Source organism: Panicum hallii, chromosome 3 (genome assembly GCF_002211085.1).
Source record: "Panicum hallii strain FIL2 chromosome 3, PHallii_v3.1, whole genome shotgun sequence".
In the NCBI taxonomy this organism is placed as follows: Eukaryota; Viridiplantae; Streptophyta; class Magnoliopsida; order Poales; family Poaceae; genus Panicum; species Panicum hallii.
This window is the reverse complement of record NC_038044.1, coordinates 4,274,256-4,291,773: the sequence shown is the minus strand read 5'-3', so window position 1 is coordinate 4,291,773 and position 17,518 is coordinate 4,274,256. Positions and strand designations below refer to the sequence as shown.

The 17,518-nt window shown below is 49.5% G+C and overlaps 2 protein-coding genes across 2 annotated transcripts; one reads left to right on the top strand and one right to left on the bottom strand.

Annotated features, from left to right (window-relative positions):
* Positions 1-6,421: 6,421 nt before the first annotated feature.
* Positions 6,422-8,140, bottom strand: LOC112887101 (3-oxoacyl-[acyl-carrier-protein] reductase, chloroplastic-like). The gene is made up of 9 exons (XM_025953192.1): positions 7,994-8,140; positions 7,778-7,831; positions 7,547-7,627; positions 7,377-7,422; positions 7,155-7,282; positions 6,938-7,072; positions 6,728-6,821; positions 6,553-6,635; positions 6,422-6,454 (listed from the first exon to the last, which is right to left on the bottom strand). Exons 1-9 carry the CDS (start codon positions 8,099-8,101, stop codon positions 6,422-6,424), a joined length of 762 nt encoding a protein of 253 aa, XP_025808977.1. The 5' UTR covers positions 8,102-8,140.
* Positions 8,141-12,006: 3,866 nt separating this feature from the next.
* LOC112884054 (skin secretory protein xP2-like) lies at positions 12,007-13,928 on the top strand. The gene has a single exon (XM_025949367.1). The coding sequence runs from the start codon at positions 12,587-12,589 to the stop codon at positions 13,574-13,576; it is 990 nt and encodes a 329-aa protein (XP_025805152.1). The 5' UTR covers positions 12,007-12,586; the 3' UTR covers positions 13,577-13,928.
* The last annotated feature ends 3,590 nt before the right edge of the window (positions 13,929-17,518 follow it).

Here is a 17,518-nt window from a genome sequence, read left to right as displayed (position 1 = left end):
CAGAGTAATTTGTGGAAAAGTAAACGAAAAAACAGAGCAAATTTTGCAAAACAAAACCACACTAAAATCAACTATGCATAGCATGAAAAAGAAATAAATCATTGAATATTCAGAGCAATACGCCACTTTGTTATCTGTAAGTGAATCAACAAAATTTGGAAAACCTAGTTACATGCTTGCAGGCATTTTGGCGTAATCTGTAGAGCAAGTTTTATATACAAATCCAAAAACAGTAAACAATACCATGTAGCACGTCATGTCAGACGATTTGATTCCCAACTTTATAGACCTGGCTTAGCCAGTCAGCCAACTAAATTTGAAGCAAACTGATTTGCAGCCGAGGTTAAGGCAAAACTGATTCCCAGATTGTGTTCGGAATTCCATCTATGTTTCCGACTGATAAAAGCATAAAACAAAGGGAAAGGGGCCCTCTCACCAGGGTGGCACGAACAAGCAATCGAATCAAAATAAACAAACAATATTCAGGTTCCTGCCCTGTTTATCATCATCTGCCACGTTCCCATACAAGCAAAGCACAAGTACAAAGGCTTACTAGTACATAAATAACCGACCACTCAACGTAGCAAATACCACTCTCGAGCAATTCAACAAGCACCTCAACCACCAAATATTTGCATCCTGCATCTGTTGGCTGCCCTCCATCTGGATACACCCCCCATACATGCATCATACAAGTTGAGATTGTATAGCATCATGCAGGGGCCTACGTCGCCATACTTGCTTGTTCCCATGCTTCATTCTGCTGGTCAGTTCCTTGACGTGCACCTTAGTTGGTATAAGCTCTTCCTTTTCAGTTAGTTTAAGTGCTTCTAATGTGCCTGCATCAAACAGAATAGCTCAGTTTTGACAAGTTCCCTAGAGTAAGAATTTCTTTCTTCTCAATCAAGAACAAGCATCCATGCTGTCATTTACAACCATAAAACAAATAAAACCCTGCAGCAAGAATTACTTATCTAGGTTGGTTTTGGTCAACATTTTAACAACTAGGTTTGTGCCTGTACGTCGCTATGGGCGGCCATAAAGTTTTATAGTAATACACAAAGTATGAGCAATGCAGAATATGATCAGGCTCATTGACATTTATAAAAGAACTTTTGCATAATAGTTTTAGAAAGATCTTTACTCTTACGTTGTAAGCTCATGTTTCGAAACATAGATTCAGAACTGAAACTGTATGAAATATAGTGTGAGCTCGTTTTTCAAGTATGTTCGAGAGCTGCCGCAGAATGTTTTGTCTAGTTTACCTATCGATCAAGCTTATTATTATTGTTGCGACTCACTTGCTTAGTTCTGCTTTCCAAAATTCTGCACAAGGAAAACGAAGAAGTAGATAACCTGTCGCAATGAGAAAAGTACATCAATTTCATAGCCGCAGGTGGTAACTTCTGAAGTATGGTCACAAGAATATGGAGGCCCTGGATGCATCTGACTGCAGTGATACCCCCTTCCAAAATTGCTGAGTTCGAGCCACACCATGTAATTCCACAATGGTTGCAATGTTGATGCACATGTCGGATCTGGACCCACAGGACTATGCACATAACGTACATTCTGTAGAATAAGGGGTGAGATATGGCCCACACTCTACATTTGCTGTAACTGCTCATACCGTAGTACAACTAGTCGGAACAGAAGGAAGCTACCCGAAAAATACTCGGGTAGGACTCTTGGGCTTGTATCTGACTAGGACTTCCATGTAACCCTATCCTCTCAAACTATATAAGGGCGGGCAGAGAGCCCCTCCAAATAGGAGACATAACGTCAACACCTAAGACAATACAAACAACACACAGGATATAGTGTATTACGCTCTCGGCAGTCCGAACCTGTCTAAACTTTATGTTCGTTGCACCTTCGAATTCCTGATCTCTGTGATATCCTACCTACAAACTCACCACCTCAGGGGTATCTTTCAGTGGGCGTGACGGTAAAACACCGACAACATTGACATATAAAAACAAACATCAATTCAATCTGATCACAAATATCTATCATCTGGATAAACAAAGAGAAGTGGCAAACTAATAGAAACTGGAAGCACGAACAATTTGCGAACTAATATCATGATACGACTTGCGAATTAAATCCTCAGTATGATACTCCCTCCATTCCAAATTGTAGGTTATTTTGGCAAATTTAGATGCATAATTTTTGCTATTTGTCTAGATATAATGTTTATCTAGGTACATAGCAAAAGCTATGCATCTAGATTTGCCAAAACGACCAACAATTTGGAACGGAGGGAGCATGTCCAAGCCTTCAATCCTCACATTTATATTACCACAATTACAACTGTTTTGCAAGCCACAAGTCATTTTGACACAGTGAGCCACTGGTTAAAAAAAATTCCAAAATCAAAACAACCTGAGGAAAACACTACTAGCAAAACGCTTCTTATAAGAAACTGAGATTAAAACATTCATAGCTAAACCATGCCACAAATTCTAAAGTATGTTTTCAAAATTTACTCTATAAGATCAACAAAATCACTCAACATGGAGCAACATAAATCCAGTAGACAGAGCAATAAAAGAATTTCTTACCGTTGTGTAGCTGCAGCATGGACCTCCCGAATCGTCTCTCTCCCTTAAACCCAGACGGTCCGACCCATATGTTGGCTAATCCTCCGCAGCACATGAACTCAGTGTTCAGATACATAGGAGTAGAAAGTTATTTCACCCTCGAAATCCATAAGCAAGTAAATGTACCAATGTAATCTATTTGAACCCCATGAAAGTAGCAATCAACTAGGGGGAAAGGAAACTGAATAGAAGACATGGACAAGACACCGACGGTGTGTTAGAACCAACATGCAAGCAAATTAAACTTTATACCCAATCATTACTGGGCAACAATTTACATACCTTACGGAAATACATGAAAGGTCATGGGCTTTGTCTATTCATTAGTTTGTTTTCTTAGTAAATTAAATCTGATGCTTTGCTTTTAAAAATCCCACAAGTGCTGATATCAATTGTATTATCCTGGGACCTTCACAAAGTCTTCATCAGCTTGTAGTTTCTTCAGGCAATTCTTCCATGACTGAGTGCTATGAGCTTTAAATCCGAGATAGCATTCAAGAGACATTCTTTTTTTTCTCCGGACACACAATTAGCTAATTCTGCACCATCCTCACTATTCTCATGAGTAAGATCTTCATGCTCTACCAATCAGCATTATGAAAACACGTCATTCCTTAATTTCCACAAACTCCATAAAACAGCAACACGCAACATATTAACAACAATGGATTTTTTTTTGCACTAAGCCAGCATATGGACTGCTTGAGAGATAGCAGCCCACACCTGGATTGCTACTACACACAAAGAAAAGGTGGTTGCTAGTTTCAGTTTCAGTGCAAAAAAGATAAGAAGGGTCTTCAACTTTTCTCCTAAATTCAATCATTGATCAAAAATTTCATTTAAACATTCAAATGGTCCTGGATATAGTTCAGTTACAGTTCAAGAGAGCTTTTATCCGCATCGCAGTAGCAGCTCTCCCTAGGGTCCCCTTTGAAGCATCCAGCATTCCAGCTAAACTCAAACAAGTCCACATGAATAAGAACTGAAACAGCAAGCAACATGATTTCCAGAGCAAGGTAGACCCAAAATTATCTAAACAATAACCATGTTGGTCAAAAAATTCAAGATTAACTGAACAAACTGAAGATTTCAGTTGCAACGACTTGTCATCTTGAATTTAGTATATAAAAGCTCGGTGATTCCAAGCTACAGCGACAAGCTCATTAGATAACCAAAGTTCATACTGGATGAATTCTTCTGGCTTCCTCATTCTGCAGGCTGTTCTTCACCATTTTAGGAGTTAGCTTACCATCTGGAGCTGAATTGCTAAGTGACACAACAAGCGTGCTCCAGCCGTCCGGCAACAAGCTCAACAATAGCAATGCTTGTACTTCACCATCAAAATTTATCTTCATAGCTGACAGCTGATTATGTGGCCTTGGAAGACATTCCAATAACACTGCTGCCATCTCGGTACTCTAGCTTTACAAGCCACTTTATCACTGAGGCTTTGTTCATCGTAATCTTCCACTCATACATAGACTCCAATTTTTACCACAACTTGAATGCATCTATGTCATTTGCAACATGGTGAAATATATTGTGGTTGATGTAAAAATGAATCATACCTACTGCCTTGCGATTGAGCACTCTCCAATCTTCCTGTGTGACACCTTCATAAATTTTATCTCTCACAATTGGCTCATATAAATCCAGCAAGTCCTCCATCATGGGCTTCCATACAGAATAATTTAAAGCATCCATCTTGATCATACCACTTGATATGGTGCTATCTTCCATGGCCAATGTGAGCTCTTCACCTCCAACAATTAATTTAGCCCTGATACCAGATTATGTTAGGATAACCACACTAACGCAACAGGTTTGTGGCAGTGGAAATCAGCCCAAGATGTCAACCTATTCATACAAGGCAACATATGCATCACACATTTATGGAGAAAATCGCAGCAGCATCACATCAACCAAGAGACACCAAATTTAATGTGGAAAACCCCAAATTAGGGGAAAAACCACAGGACCAAACCAGCCAAATCTTCTTCCACTGTATGCTTGTGGGATTACAATAAATTTCTCTCTAGATAGCACTGGAGGCTCACATACATCAAGATTTCATTATCTTGGACAGAAACAACAAGATTTGGAGCTGCAAGCTCGAAAACCAATAGAAGGTGGAACAACAGATTGGAGGCACCAAGGATGTGGACCTAAACCTTCACAAACTTGAGGACGAATCCCTCTCGCTCCCTTACAAGATCTCTTCTCCAATCACCTTTTTCCTTCCCTCTCTTCTCTTCTCCTTTTGGAGGAGGCTCTATTCTAAAATAAATCTCGTAGCTTCCTCTCTCTCTTTTTTCTCTGTTTCCACTGCCTTCTCTTGTAAAGCAGCACACTGGTGCTAAATACATCCATGGTTGATCCACACCTTAGGCATATTTCCCTTACATGTGGGTCCGCTCACAATGAGCATTTACTCTCCTCATTTACCCTGTTACGAGGATTTCCCAACAGGAACAGGATCTCCAGGCGCGACCCCGGGGGCGGCGCGCTCATCGTGAAGGAGTTCGACCTCCACCTCTACCACTCCTCGGACCCCGACGAGGGATGGGTCACCCAGCGGCTCGCGGTGGAGGAGCCGGTGCGGGACGCGCTCGTCCCGCTGCCCCGCGCGGTGGCCGACTCTATGCTGTACCACGAGACGGGCAAGACGGTCACGGTCGGCGGCGAGCGCGGCACGGTCGCGTGGGTGGACCTCTGGCGCGGCGTCATCCTCTGCGACGTGCTCGACGAGCGCCCGGCGCTCCGCGACGTCCCGCTGCCCCTGCCGGCGAGGGGCAACTGGGATCGCCTCCTCCAGGAATGCAATTATGCAACCCCAGCTATATCCGGGACGTCACCGTCAGCCGGGACAAGGCTCCATCAAGTACGTCGAGATGGAAATCCGGCCATCGAGAGTGGTGAAGACCATCCCTGATTCCTACTTGGAGTGGGTGCGCGGTGGGGGTTCCAGCAAGATCATCCGTGGTGGATGGAAGGCCACAGCGTGGAGCATGCCGAGCCCGGTTGGTTCATGGGAGGACTGGCGCCGTGAATGCGACGTTGACGTCGATGATCTAATTGTTGATGCCAGCAGCAAGCCATTGCTTCCTGAGCCGCTGTCTAACCTGCAAGGCGGTGAGCCGGTGACACCGAAGAAATCCTGCTAAGTCTGTTGTCGGTGGCGTACCCCACCGTAAGCATGGATGACGATGCTGTCTACTTGCTTTCGAATGTGGATAAACTGGAGGTGGTGGTTGCTGTTGACGTGAGGAGGAAGAAGCTGGGAGGAGTAGCCGAGCTGGACACACAGAAGAGCTTCGCTTTGATGCCCTCCTACTGCTCCAGTGAGATCTCTAGTTATCTGAAGAAGACTTCGGAGTAACTCGTGTAGTCGTGTACTCCATTTATGTTTGTGTGTGTACATACAGATGCTCTGCTTGATATGTTGAACATCTAGGGATTCATCATGTTAGTTTTGATAGGAGTTGAAGGTTGTGATGCTGAAGTTTTGGAATTGTCTTGCTAAATGACTATGTTATGAGTTACAGTGTCAATCAGGATCTCAAATGAGGCTTGGATATTACAAAATATCAAAAAATAAAATCAGAATGACGTAAATATTGCAATTTTTAACAGTGGGGATAAATATAATTCGATCAAAATGCAAAGAGAGGAGCATCTATATTACACTTTTGAAAATTGGGAACTGAAGCAAGACAACGGCCACATCTTTATTTCTTTACTCGTTTTAGATCCTTTTTCATTGTTGCCGTGTTTCGTTACTTGACTGTAACTCTGTTTTTCTTTCTCCCCTCAACCCCTCAAATCGATAAGCCACCATCAACAGGGAGAACCTGCACCGCCAGCACAATTCAACAACTTGAGAACCTCGAAATCGATGGAAGAACTCGACCACATGATGGAATTCAGTAGCACGGCTAGTAGCACTCACCTGTCCAGTGATGTAGCTCGCAGCAGGATGAACGGCCAGGAACTCCACCAGGCCGGCAACCTCTTCTGGCCTCCCAAACCGTCCTGTAATTCACATCAGCGGCAGCAGAAGCAGCAGCAACAAAATAAAATCGAGGTTCAGAAACAGTCGTTCAGAAGATCGCTCAGTGCAGTACCTAATGGTATGGTCTCCAGGGCCTTCCGTTCGACGTCGTCGCCCAGTTTCGCGGTCATGTCAGACGCCACCCAGCCCGGAGCTACGGCATTCACCTGCAAGCCAAGGCAAGCTTAGCTTTACTACAGTACATGTCTTCATGGTTCAGAGTTCAGACAGGTTGTTTCTTCTTCTACTACTACTCAACAGAAGCACGGATACTAGTACTTGCATTGATGTTCCTGCTCCCGTACTCCCTCGCCATGGCTTTGGTTAGCCCGATCACCCCGGCCTTAGCGGCGCAGTAGTTAGCCTGCCCGACGTTGCCGATGATCCCGGAAACCGACGCGATGTTGATGATCCTTCCCTTGAGGAAACCAAGCAGTCAAAAATTGTCAATCGTAGCAAATGCACTTCCCTTCCAGGAGTCAGGGATAAAATGAGAGTACCTTCCTCCTCTTCATCATCACCGTCGCCGCAGCCTGGGCACAGAGGTAGACGCCGGTGAGGTTTACGTCCACCACTTCTTGCCACTGGGTCCGCTTCATCCGCATCAGCAGCGCATCTCGTGTAATCCCTGTGCGTTATGGAACCATGTCGCATTGTGTCATCCAAAAATGTCAACTTTGGCATCGATATTATAGATGTAAAAGTTCAGAAGTTCAGACTACCTGCATTGTTTACCAGCACGTCCAGAGTTCCCCAAGCATCAATTACCTGTGGCGGAGATGCAAATCATCACGTATATAGTCGAAGAGCAGCTCCGAATTAACGATTAATGCAAATGATCAGATCGTTATGATATGTAGGATAAATGCTGCTAGAGAGAAGGCCAACTCACAGTTCTCATCATGGATTCAACCTCTGTTTCGCAGGAGATGTCAGCGGCGAAGCTGAATGCCGTGCCACCGGACTCCTCAATCTGCACCGATCCGATCCGATGCAAATATGAAAGCACAAAACAAGACATGACAAAGAACAAAAAAGTGGTCAGATTCATCTGCCATGGTTCGCATGAAACTGTAGCATACATTGGATCAAGAATCAGGTAGGAATGTAGGAATTAGCTCACCTCTCTGCACACTTCTTCAGCCTCCATGCCTGACTTGGCATAGTTGACAACCACCTTGCACAAACGAAATAGACAGAGGAGGTTCAGAATGATAAAAAAAAAAGTTTCTTCGTAACAACATAATGTATGTAGATTTTCTTTCTCAAAGACAGCACAGCAATGTAGTTTTTTTAGTTGGTGATGGCAAGATACAGCCATACAGGCAGCTGAAAGCACCTTGCACCCTGCTTTGCCGAGAGCCACAGCAATGGCCCTGCCGATCCCTCTGGACGCTCCCGTGACCACCGCGACCGGGGCTTCAAGCCGTGCCGCCCAGCCGTCCATGGTCACAGCGTTTGCAGGCCTGATACGGTCGCTTCTCCTAACTGCAACTGCAAAAAAAATTAAAATATCATGCCAAGCCGCATGATAGCAACGCTGTCGAGCGGCGATAGCTAGCTAGGTCTGGTCATTTGCCTGCTGATGTGGAGAGAGTCATCAGCGGTCGTGCACGGCGCTGCTGGAGCCTGCCGCCATGGCGCTGCGGAGGCGAGGCGGCGGCGATGAGGCCGCCGGCGGGGTAGGATGCGGCGGCGGAGGCAGCCATAGCAGAGGGACTGTTGGTATGTCAGTTGGTAGAGGCACCGCGCGTGACGTGCGTCTTTATCAAAATTCAGAGATCGTTAGAGCTTAACAGAGCAGACGCCGGCAACGGAAAGATGGCTGCCTCGGCGCGTCGCGGAAGAGACGGAGGCTTGCTTTGCATGACCGCTGGATCCTTTGCGCTGCTTCATAGCACCACCATGGATACCATCGTCTGATGCTCTCGTGCACTACTTCCCTGCTGTCCTGTGCTCACGTGTTCGGTGTGTTACTGTGTTGGCCTTCCGTGCAGTGCAGCTAAAGATTCATTCATATATAGTAGTACTTGCTAAGCCTAGTAGAGGGTGCAGCAGCTAGGCGGCAATTCGCCATCGGCCACTGGAATACTGGATAGGGAGACATCAATCAGTGCTAGACTGCTAGCGGAGGCGTTGGCAGCCGGGTTATGCGATCGGAGCAGGGTAGAGGAGGATGGCGAAGGAAGAAGATCGTTTACGGGCCGGATTTGGTGTGGGCGGGAATGTCCGGCGATGCTCGGTGGGCTTACAGCCCTCCTAATTCCCGGAGTACGAGACACGCACACTCTCAGCGCGCCTGGGCCGGGCCGACCGGCCGAACACCACCACGTCACCCCCAGCCCAACCGGTCGCACTCGGCAATCTGCGGAGGACGACGGCACGCATCAGGGAGCGCGACCGGTCCCCCGGTCGGACCCGGGCGGCGCTCCCTGAAGCGCCGGCGCCGCTGCCGCTACCACGCCTGCGCTGCGCTGCGCCGCGCCGCGCCCCCAACACGCACGGCACCGCCAGAGCCAGCCCCAGCCTGCCAGTGCGCTCGTTGCCACCGTCGTCACTCCCACGGCCCCGCGGCGGCGCGCACGACCACGCACGGCCAGCCACGCGTCCCGTCCGGCGTTCCGTTGCCCCCGCCCAATCCGCGCCAATGATGGCGCCGCCCCGCGCCGTGCGTGCCCCTGCCGCTGCGCCCCGTGGCTGGTCTGCCGTCGTGTCATGCCCTCACCTCCGCTCTTATTTTTTTTTTCTGTTCTCTTTTTTGACAAGTCGCTCTTTGCCTCTTTGGTTGATCTCTTGGTTTGGCACCGCGCGCACGCCCATCAGCCACGAGGCAGCGGCCAAGAAGACAGAGATGGCATCCATGCCGGGGCGCGGCGGCACAGCAGTCTGAACGAGGCAAGCAAGTAGATTGCCACCTCGCCCACCCTACGCGAGTACCAGTAGTACAGCCTAGCATGTGGATAATAACAAGATAATTAAGGGTAATGCATGCAGGCACTGCTACTACTAGCACCTTATTTGATCCATTCGCAATTATGGACGTAGGGGCAGGAGCTAATGCCTATCGACCCTTTCAAAAATCACTGATCCTTTTGCATACTTGTGCTCCTCTCTTTCCGGTACTAGTGTTATGCACCGCCACGCACCCATCAACTGCATTCGGCTCCCATAATTGCTCGCTGCTACACGTGGCAACACGAGGCATATCGTACTACGCGTTAGCATTTCTAATGATATGGCAAGATAATTACGAAGAAAGAGATAGAAGAAGTTTTATCAAGATGAAACCGTGTATACACCGCTTTCATGACTATAAAATTTGTTGGAAACTGGGATTAGAAGGTTCATTTCGTATAATTGCACCCAATCATATGCCTCGCAACTAAACATTTATAAAGCTGTGAAATAAAACTTTACATTGGGAAACTCTGTTTCACTCGCGAATTTAAAATAATTTAAATGTACTTAGATGGCATAGCACTCTATAAAATTATACGGTGAAATTCGACACTTAAAATAGTCTTCACAATAGCGGACTGGCTGTGATTAATGAGAAAGTGTCGCAAGCGTAGCGTACCACTCGAGGCTCGCCCGTGTGGTGTGGCGCTGCAGACGCGGCTCCCTCCCGGGCAGGGTGGTGGTACTCCTACCAACATTTTTAAACTTAACCACCCCGATCACCCGGACCGATCGCCACGTCCACCGCCACTTTCACGTACTAGTACAACCCAGCTCATCTAGTCGGCCCCACGTCGCCGGTGGCGGGGCCCACGTCACATCGACCACGCACGCGACCTGCCTGCCGTACGCCCCGGCGGGCCCCGCGGCGCGGACCAATCCTAGCGCCAGCCCAGCAGCCACACGGCTGACGGCCCGACCCTAGCTAGCGAGCGGCGAGCTCGCGGTGGCAGCCAGCAGGCCCCGACGACGAGATCGCGGCGCGCGATTCGGGCCCGGCGGGCCGGCGGCCACGCGTCCCCGGCGGTGTCCCTGTCCCCGCGCATCCGCTCCAATCCGATGCGCGCCAATTATGGCTCCCCCGGCGCGCCCATTGGTCCACGTACGAGGGAGTACCAGACCCGCTGCCGTCGCTTCACGTCCCCACTTCCACTCCAGGGTTTCCCGCTTTGCACCGCGCACTCGCCCACCTGCACACACGATGACACACACATTGACAGGAACAAAGGGAGCAGGGCTGCCACCTGGTGTGGTGTAGTGTGGTGTGGTAGCTTTACCTATGCTTGGATCCAAGACGTCAAACCTACGGAGAAGGAAAGTGCCTGCAATGTTCCGTTACGTGATTTTTAGTATTTTTGTCTTCTTGTACTTAGAGTAGCGGGCATTTTCAAGTCGTCGTATTAGAATTACCGTGTTCCAAGGGATCTTTCCAAAATGGCAAAAGGAGAAACAAGACGCTAAGCAATAGTGGCGCAGCACGTCAAGCTCGAGGAGTGAGAGCTGGAGTTGCACCATATCGCTTCTTTTATGCGTATAGATATTCTCTTTTCCGCAGGACTGAACCATTGGAGGAGGTACTATTATTGGTGCCCTCTATAGGTGGAGGCACGAGCGATGCTGGTCCATCAACTAAATTGTTGACCTATAACACTTTTTCTTAAATTCTTCTTTCACCCTATACAATTTTGCTAGATATTTTCTTTTATATGCATGCACTAGCTACATATGCTTTACCTTGTATCAACTCGATACGTTTATGTTGGATACACGATAGGGGAATTATATTTGTGTAATGCTTGGTTTTAACAAGACAACTCATGTAGTCTATTTCATTTGATATTTTACACAAATCTATTTGAACATGAAGATAAGGATTAAGTTAGATGATGCAAAGACTCTTTTACTATTGAGTTTGTTTGCAGTTTCATTATAACTAAATGGGTAGATATAGAGAGATATATTGATGATTGATGCTGACATAGGCACACTAAGTTATGAGTGGATAACAAATCTACTCAAGCTAGGCTGCGAATTTTATGAGATACATGGGAAAAAAGAATCTCCTCCTCTGGGCCTACTAGGCCAGGCAGAAATCTAGCAAGTTCCTCCGGGGCCACAGGTCGGTGGGGGAGATCATCCACAGATACGAAGTGCCGGTGTGGGGCTAGTGGAATATTGGTGGCCGGGTCTTTTCCCGGGCGATAAAGCAGCGGACGTGGGCCCGTGCGCAATCTCCCGCGGGCCCACCCGACCTCCCTACGTGTTCCGTCCCCCAGTCCCTCCCCACCATAAAGCGCTGCACACTCCGCGCGCTCCCATTGGCCCGAACCCCACGCCCTCCCCGACCCCCGCGCCTTTACCCCCCCGCCCCCGGCACACGAAACCCGGCCGCCCTCGGCACTGACACCTGGCCCGAGGAGATTCTCCGGACCCACAAGTCAGACAGTGGACACCCCCACGTACGTGTCTTGGAAGCGACCAGGCTCCCTTGCGCTCTACGGGTGGGACAGCAGCGGGGACACGTCGCCGGGGGCGCTGCCCTACCAATCCCGGCGAGCTCGGTAGGTCTCCGGTGGGTCCAGGGCGTCAGCGAGCGGGCGCACGGCGAGGTGGGATTTGATTTTTCTCCCCGTTTGCGTGCCACGGCAGCCATTGGCGCGGTGCTTCCCCAATCGGGCCGCGGCCTTTCACGTGCCCCGCGCTGCCGCCAGCAGCCACGTGGTGGCGCTTAGCGCGGACTGGGGCGCGCGACACGTACGTGAACCGACGCGTGTCCCTCCGGCCTCCGCCTCCCCACGGCGCGGTATTAAGGCGCCCCCTCCTCCCCAACCCCCTTGTCGCCGGCGTCCCGGTGGTGGTCGTCTCGTATCTCAGTGCTAGCAGAACTGCAGAAGGAAGAGTGCTTGCTTGCTAGTCGTAGGCTCGTAGCTGCCTGCTGGGGTTGGTGGGTTTGGGGCGTGCGTTGGCGAGGGGGATGGAGAGGAAGGGAGGGTGCTGCCTCGCGCCGAGGTACGGCGCCGCCGCGGCTGGGCAGCAGCAGGCTGGCGCGGCGTGGCAGATGGGGAGGATCATGCTCAAGTTCAGGCCGATTGCGCCCAAGCCGGCGGCCATGGCGCCCGTGCCGACGCCGGCGCCGGTGCCGGCGGCGGGTGCGGGGACGGGGAGGGGGAAGCGGAAGGCCGTGGGCGGTGGTGGGAGGAGGGGGCGGAAGCCCAAGAGGGCGGCGACCGTCGCGCCTGTGGTTGCTGCTCCTGCTCCTGCGGTGGCAGGGCAGGCGGCGGCGGGGGACTGCAGGAAGGACAAGGACTGCGAGAAGGAGAAGTCGCTGTCGTCGCGGTCCTCGTCCTCGTCGGGGATGACTTCCGTGGACTCGTCGCCGCCTCCGCCTCCGCAGCAGGCGCGGCAGCCGGCGACGCTGCCGCTGATGCCCGTGTCGCTGGTGGAGGAGAAGCCCGCCGTTGCTGCTGCGACGGGGGAACCGGCGCCGGTGGCGTCTATGGCGCCCGCGCCCGCCGCGGGAGCACAGCCGGTGCCTCCGCGGCCGGCGCTCGGTCCCGCTGCGGCGGCTTCCTCCTGGGTGACGGTGGAGGAGGTGACCGCGACGTGGCGCCACGGGGAGGAGGCGCCGTCCTCCGCGGCCGCCGAAGCTCCGGCGTTCGTTTCGGACCAGTGGGGCCGCGTGACGTGGACTAACGCCGCGTTCGCCCGGGCGGTGTCCGCGGACGGCGACGAGGAGGCGCGGGCCGTGGGGCTCGCCGGCGCGCTCCCGGCGTGGGGCAGCTGCGCGGGGTTCACGTGCCGGGTGCGCGTCGTCCGGCACGCGAGCAGCGACACCCCGCGCCGCGGCGGCGGCGGCGGCTCCTCCGTGGTGGCGCCCTGCGACGTGTGGCGGCTGGACGCCGGCGGCTGCTACCTCTGGCGGCTGGACCTGCAGGCGGCGCTCACCCTCGGCGGGCTCCCGTGAGCAGCAGCCACCACAGCCCGCCACAGCCATCCGAACCGGAGTACGTGTCCCTCGTACGGAGGCGTATTTTATCTAGCAAATCGAACCGTGGGTTTGTTTCCTGATTCAACCCGGCGTATTGCTAGCCTGGTCGGGCCCAATTAAGCATGTCGAGGCCAGATTAGGTATACTAATTATGGACTATGAGTGAGTTGCAAGAACCTGCAAGTGTAAGAAGAAACCAAGCCATGTGATGGATGCTTCTGGATGTGCAAGCAGCAAGCTCCAGTGTTCAGCACAGGAGCCGTGCTCTTTTATTTTATTTTACATCGTTTTGATTCTTCCCCCAAATGCATGGAGGTTTTGAATTTGATATGCGTGTGCGGAGGCTTACGACAAAGGAATCCGATTGATTAGTGGTAAACTCAATCAGCGAGGCATCCAGCTTTCCAGCTTGGGGTCGTCGTTTCAAGGAATCGGGCTGACTAGTCAGAGGGTTTATCACCCGTCCGATGTCAGCATGGCACGATCACGGCCATCCCTCGCAGGTGGCTGCCATGACGCTAGGGTGCTCCATTAGCGTTGCACAGGGCTCTTGACACTTTTTACCTGCCTAGCGTGCTCAACACATCCGTATGTGACGTGCGTCTCAGCATCTGATCTGCAGCGAATAATTTTGTTATTTGATCGAGCCAGGTACTAGGAATATATACTTTTATGTACGTATCCTTACTCGCACATGAATATATTGTACGTACTTATTGAGCAACTAGGTATACTTGATGCTACTGCCCCTAAAAAATTGTCAAAGCAAGTCAAGAAATGATGAGAAGAAGCTATGCAAAAATAAATAAATAAAAAAGAAATGATAAGAAGAATTCTATTACCTCGCGTGACTTACGTCAAGCAATACCTACCGTTTCAAAATGCAAAACGGAATTGATCAAAACAATTGAACGACAAGTATTGTTGGTGTACGGAATCATACAACTGGATTAGTATTTCAAAGTGACGCCACATTGATTGGTTTTGCTATAAATTATGATATATATGTCGTGTCACTAAACAATGGTTACATTGTAAGCTTTGAAGAGCGCATTTTGTCGAACCGCTGTGGTGGACAGGACGCTTAACGTCAACATTTCAATAATTGGGCCGCTGGAACATCTAGAATTTTTTTAAAAATATATATAAAGGGACAAGCTAGAAAGGGTTGAAACTTGAAACATTATGACACGTCGCTATTATTGTCTAATAACAATTAAGGTTCTACTGCATATTTGTTTATTGTGGTTTTAGGGATTCAATCATATGACTAGTTTGGTGATCCTCGTAAACATAGTCGATTGTATTAGAGTGCGCAGTAGAATCCGATATAGATACCCATGAGCCGGCGTTCTACCAGGTTCAGGTCCACCGGAGCCACAACAAGCAAGCATCATGCTAGGCTAACTCCAACTGATCCATTTTTTCATTTCTTTTTAACTTTGCTGGATACCACAAACAACAATAGAGAAATGATTGACGTTTTGCACCTCAAAAGCCGCCAGAGATACCAATGGCAACCGAATTGACCAAATTTGGTTGGAAGAATGCAAGTTCCATTGTGTTTACTTCTGTGGACACTTGCCAATAGATGGCTACCTGTATAACTACCTGTATGTAATATATATATAGTTATTAGATCGATAAAAAATTTAATAAAAAGAACTAGAATGGTATTCTGTGTAAGTAATTTAGAAGGGAAAATGAACTAAAGTAGCATGCTATCGTAATTAATTAGCTGATCTAAAAATACTATTAGGTATCCACTTGCATCCTTACGTGTATGAAAGTATGGTACACACGCTGTGCCAAATAGGGCATTGTGATGAGCTGAAGTGCATGATCAGATCTTCGTTTACTGAGTTCAAAGTTTTATTCTCCCCTAGAACTTGTAATAGAATTGCGCATGCTGTTGGGGCGTTTGGTTGTAAGTGTCCTGAAGGTTCTCCTATGCATTGGGAATGTACGCCCGAGAGGTTCGAGGATCTGGTGGCCAGCGATTCCGCTGAGTCTATAAGTTAATGAAATGAAAAATTCCGTTCAAAAAGAAAAACTAAGAACCTTGTATCACAGAACTCAGTTCGCATGGGCAACAAATGTATCTGCAAAAAGAAGAGGAAATCACCCATATTAACAGCCGAAATCTCCTCCACAGCACGGCGCCCACCACCAGCCTTTCCTTGCTCGTCCGGCCACCATCGACAGCGGCGTGCAGACCTAAATCCCCGTGCCGGCGCCCCCGCCGAGGCGCGCCACGTCCACCCCCGGACAGCGCCCCGCCGGGCCCTACCGCATGTACGTCCACCTCCATTGTTTACCCCTCCACCAATCAGCCGCCACCAGACCGCCGCACCCAACAGTTCCGCACGGCGAATGGTCTGTCCTATCGATGCCTCCGACGACGACGGCGACCGGCGATCGGCCAATCCGAAGGAAAAGCGACGCCCCGCGGCGGCCCGATTGGTCCAGGTCGCCGGGGCCAAGCGGGGATAGGTCATTGGGGCTGCAGAAAAAGAAAAGGGGGGAGGCGATCTGCCGCGAGATCCTTGGCGGCACGGCGAGGGCCAGGTGCACGATGCGCGAGTGCTGCTTTGCCGGAAGCATCTGGTCAGCTCAGCTCATCCATCCCGTCTCGGTCTCCCGGGCGGGCAGAAAGCCATGGATCGATGCCGGGGAATGGGGATTAAATGATTAATCAAAGAGCAGGCGTGTACTTACTGGTGGATCAGTGGCCATTGGGGAGTGGCTAAGGCCGTCAATTAGGGATCCAAGTGGAGCTAATCACTTTGAGCAAATTATGATGATGAGGGGTGCATGATGAAGATGAGGTAAGCTCGTACTCTTTTCAGGTATAAAAAAGATGCCTACCTGTACGTATTTTCATATCATTTTTTTCTTATAAACAAGTAAAAATTTGTAAGTTTGGTTCAACCATCAACCAGGCTATAGGCATTTTTTAGCGTACCAAAGTGAAACTTTTCATCAAATTGCCTACCTTGTCAAAAAATTAGCAATCAAAGTATTATCAACCAAATCATGCTTTTACCAACAATTAGTCCAATAATATATGAATTATGGGCCACAAATTGATTCATTATGATGCTATAATAAAATATTATTAAAAAAATGCGATCACCAATAAACTTTGGACAATCAAACTACACCTATTAGAAACGAGCAGATCTTGTGCGCTTCAACTTCAAGTGTTACAAGAAAATTAAGCGAGTGGCATTTTGACAGGTCTAATCTTGTACTCCCCAGCGTGAAAGAATCATACGACCTTCTCCTTTTTATTGTTTTTTTATTAAATTCAAATAATGCATGGACATTTGTATTTGTTTATGGATGCTTACAATACCCTAATCTGCTAAACAGTCAGTCAGTCAGTTACAGTTAATAAATTCAAGTTGCGAAGCCCAGCTTCCTACATTTGGGGTCCCAGGTCAGCGTCGAGTATGTCACTATTTTAAGACATCCGGATGCTGTATGGATATGAACACTTATACTAGTATACGTATGCATCACTCCAAGAACGGCAAACAGTTCGGATTAAAAAGCGGCGCTCCCGGCGGCGCGATTGGTCCAGGTAGCCCCGCGACGACGCCGTTCTCTCTCGAAGCCGGGGCCTGGCGGGGATAGCTCATTGGGCTGCAGAAAAAGAAAAGGCGAGATCCTTGGCGGCACGGCGAGGGCCAGGTGGACGATGCGAGAGTGCTGCTTTGCCGGAAGCATCTGCCGGGTGTCATCGCTAGATGCCATCACGCACGTCTGGATCGGTCTCCCTCGGCAGATCACTGACGGATGCGAGGGCCGGCTGGTGGTTTGAGGTTTCAGTTTCAGTTTCAGAAGTGGCCATTGGCGTCGTCCTCCGTCAGACAGTCCTAGGCATGGCTCTGCTCGTGGGAAACCAAGCAAGGA

Excerpts from the sequence above, each read along its gene's own strand:
- LOC112887101 (XM_025953192.1), bottom strand. The coding sequence starts at position 8,101 with ATGGACGGCTGGGCGGCACGGCTTGAAGCCCCGGTCGCGGTGGTCACG. Across the intron at positions 6,636-6,727 it reads CCTGGAGACCATACCATTAG|GACGGTTTGGGAGGCCAGAA; the intron begins GTACTGCACTGA and ends TGTGAATTACAG. Across the intron at positions 6,455-6,552 it reads CGAGCTACATCACTGGACAG|GTTCTCCCTGTTGATGGTGG; the intron begins GTGAGTGCTACT and ends CTGGCGGTGCAG.
- LOC112884054 (XM_025949367.1), top strand. The coding sequence starts at position 12,587 with ATGGAGAGGAAGGGAGGGTGCTGCCTCGCGCCGAGGTACGGCGCCGCC.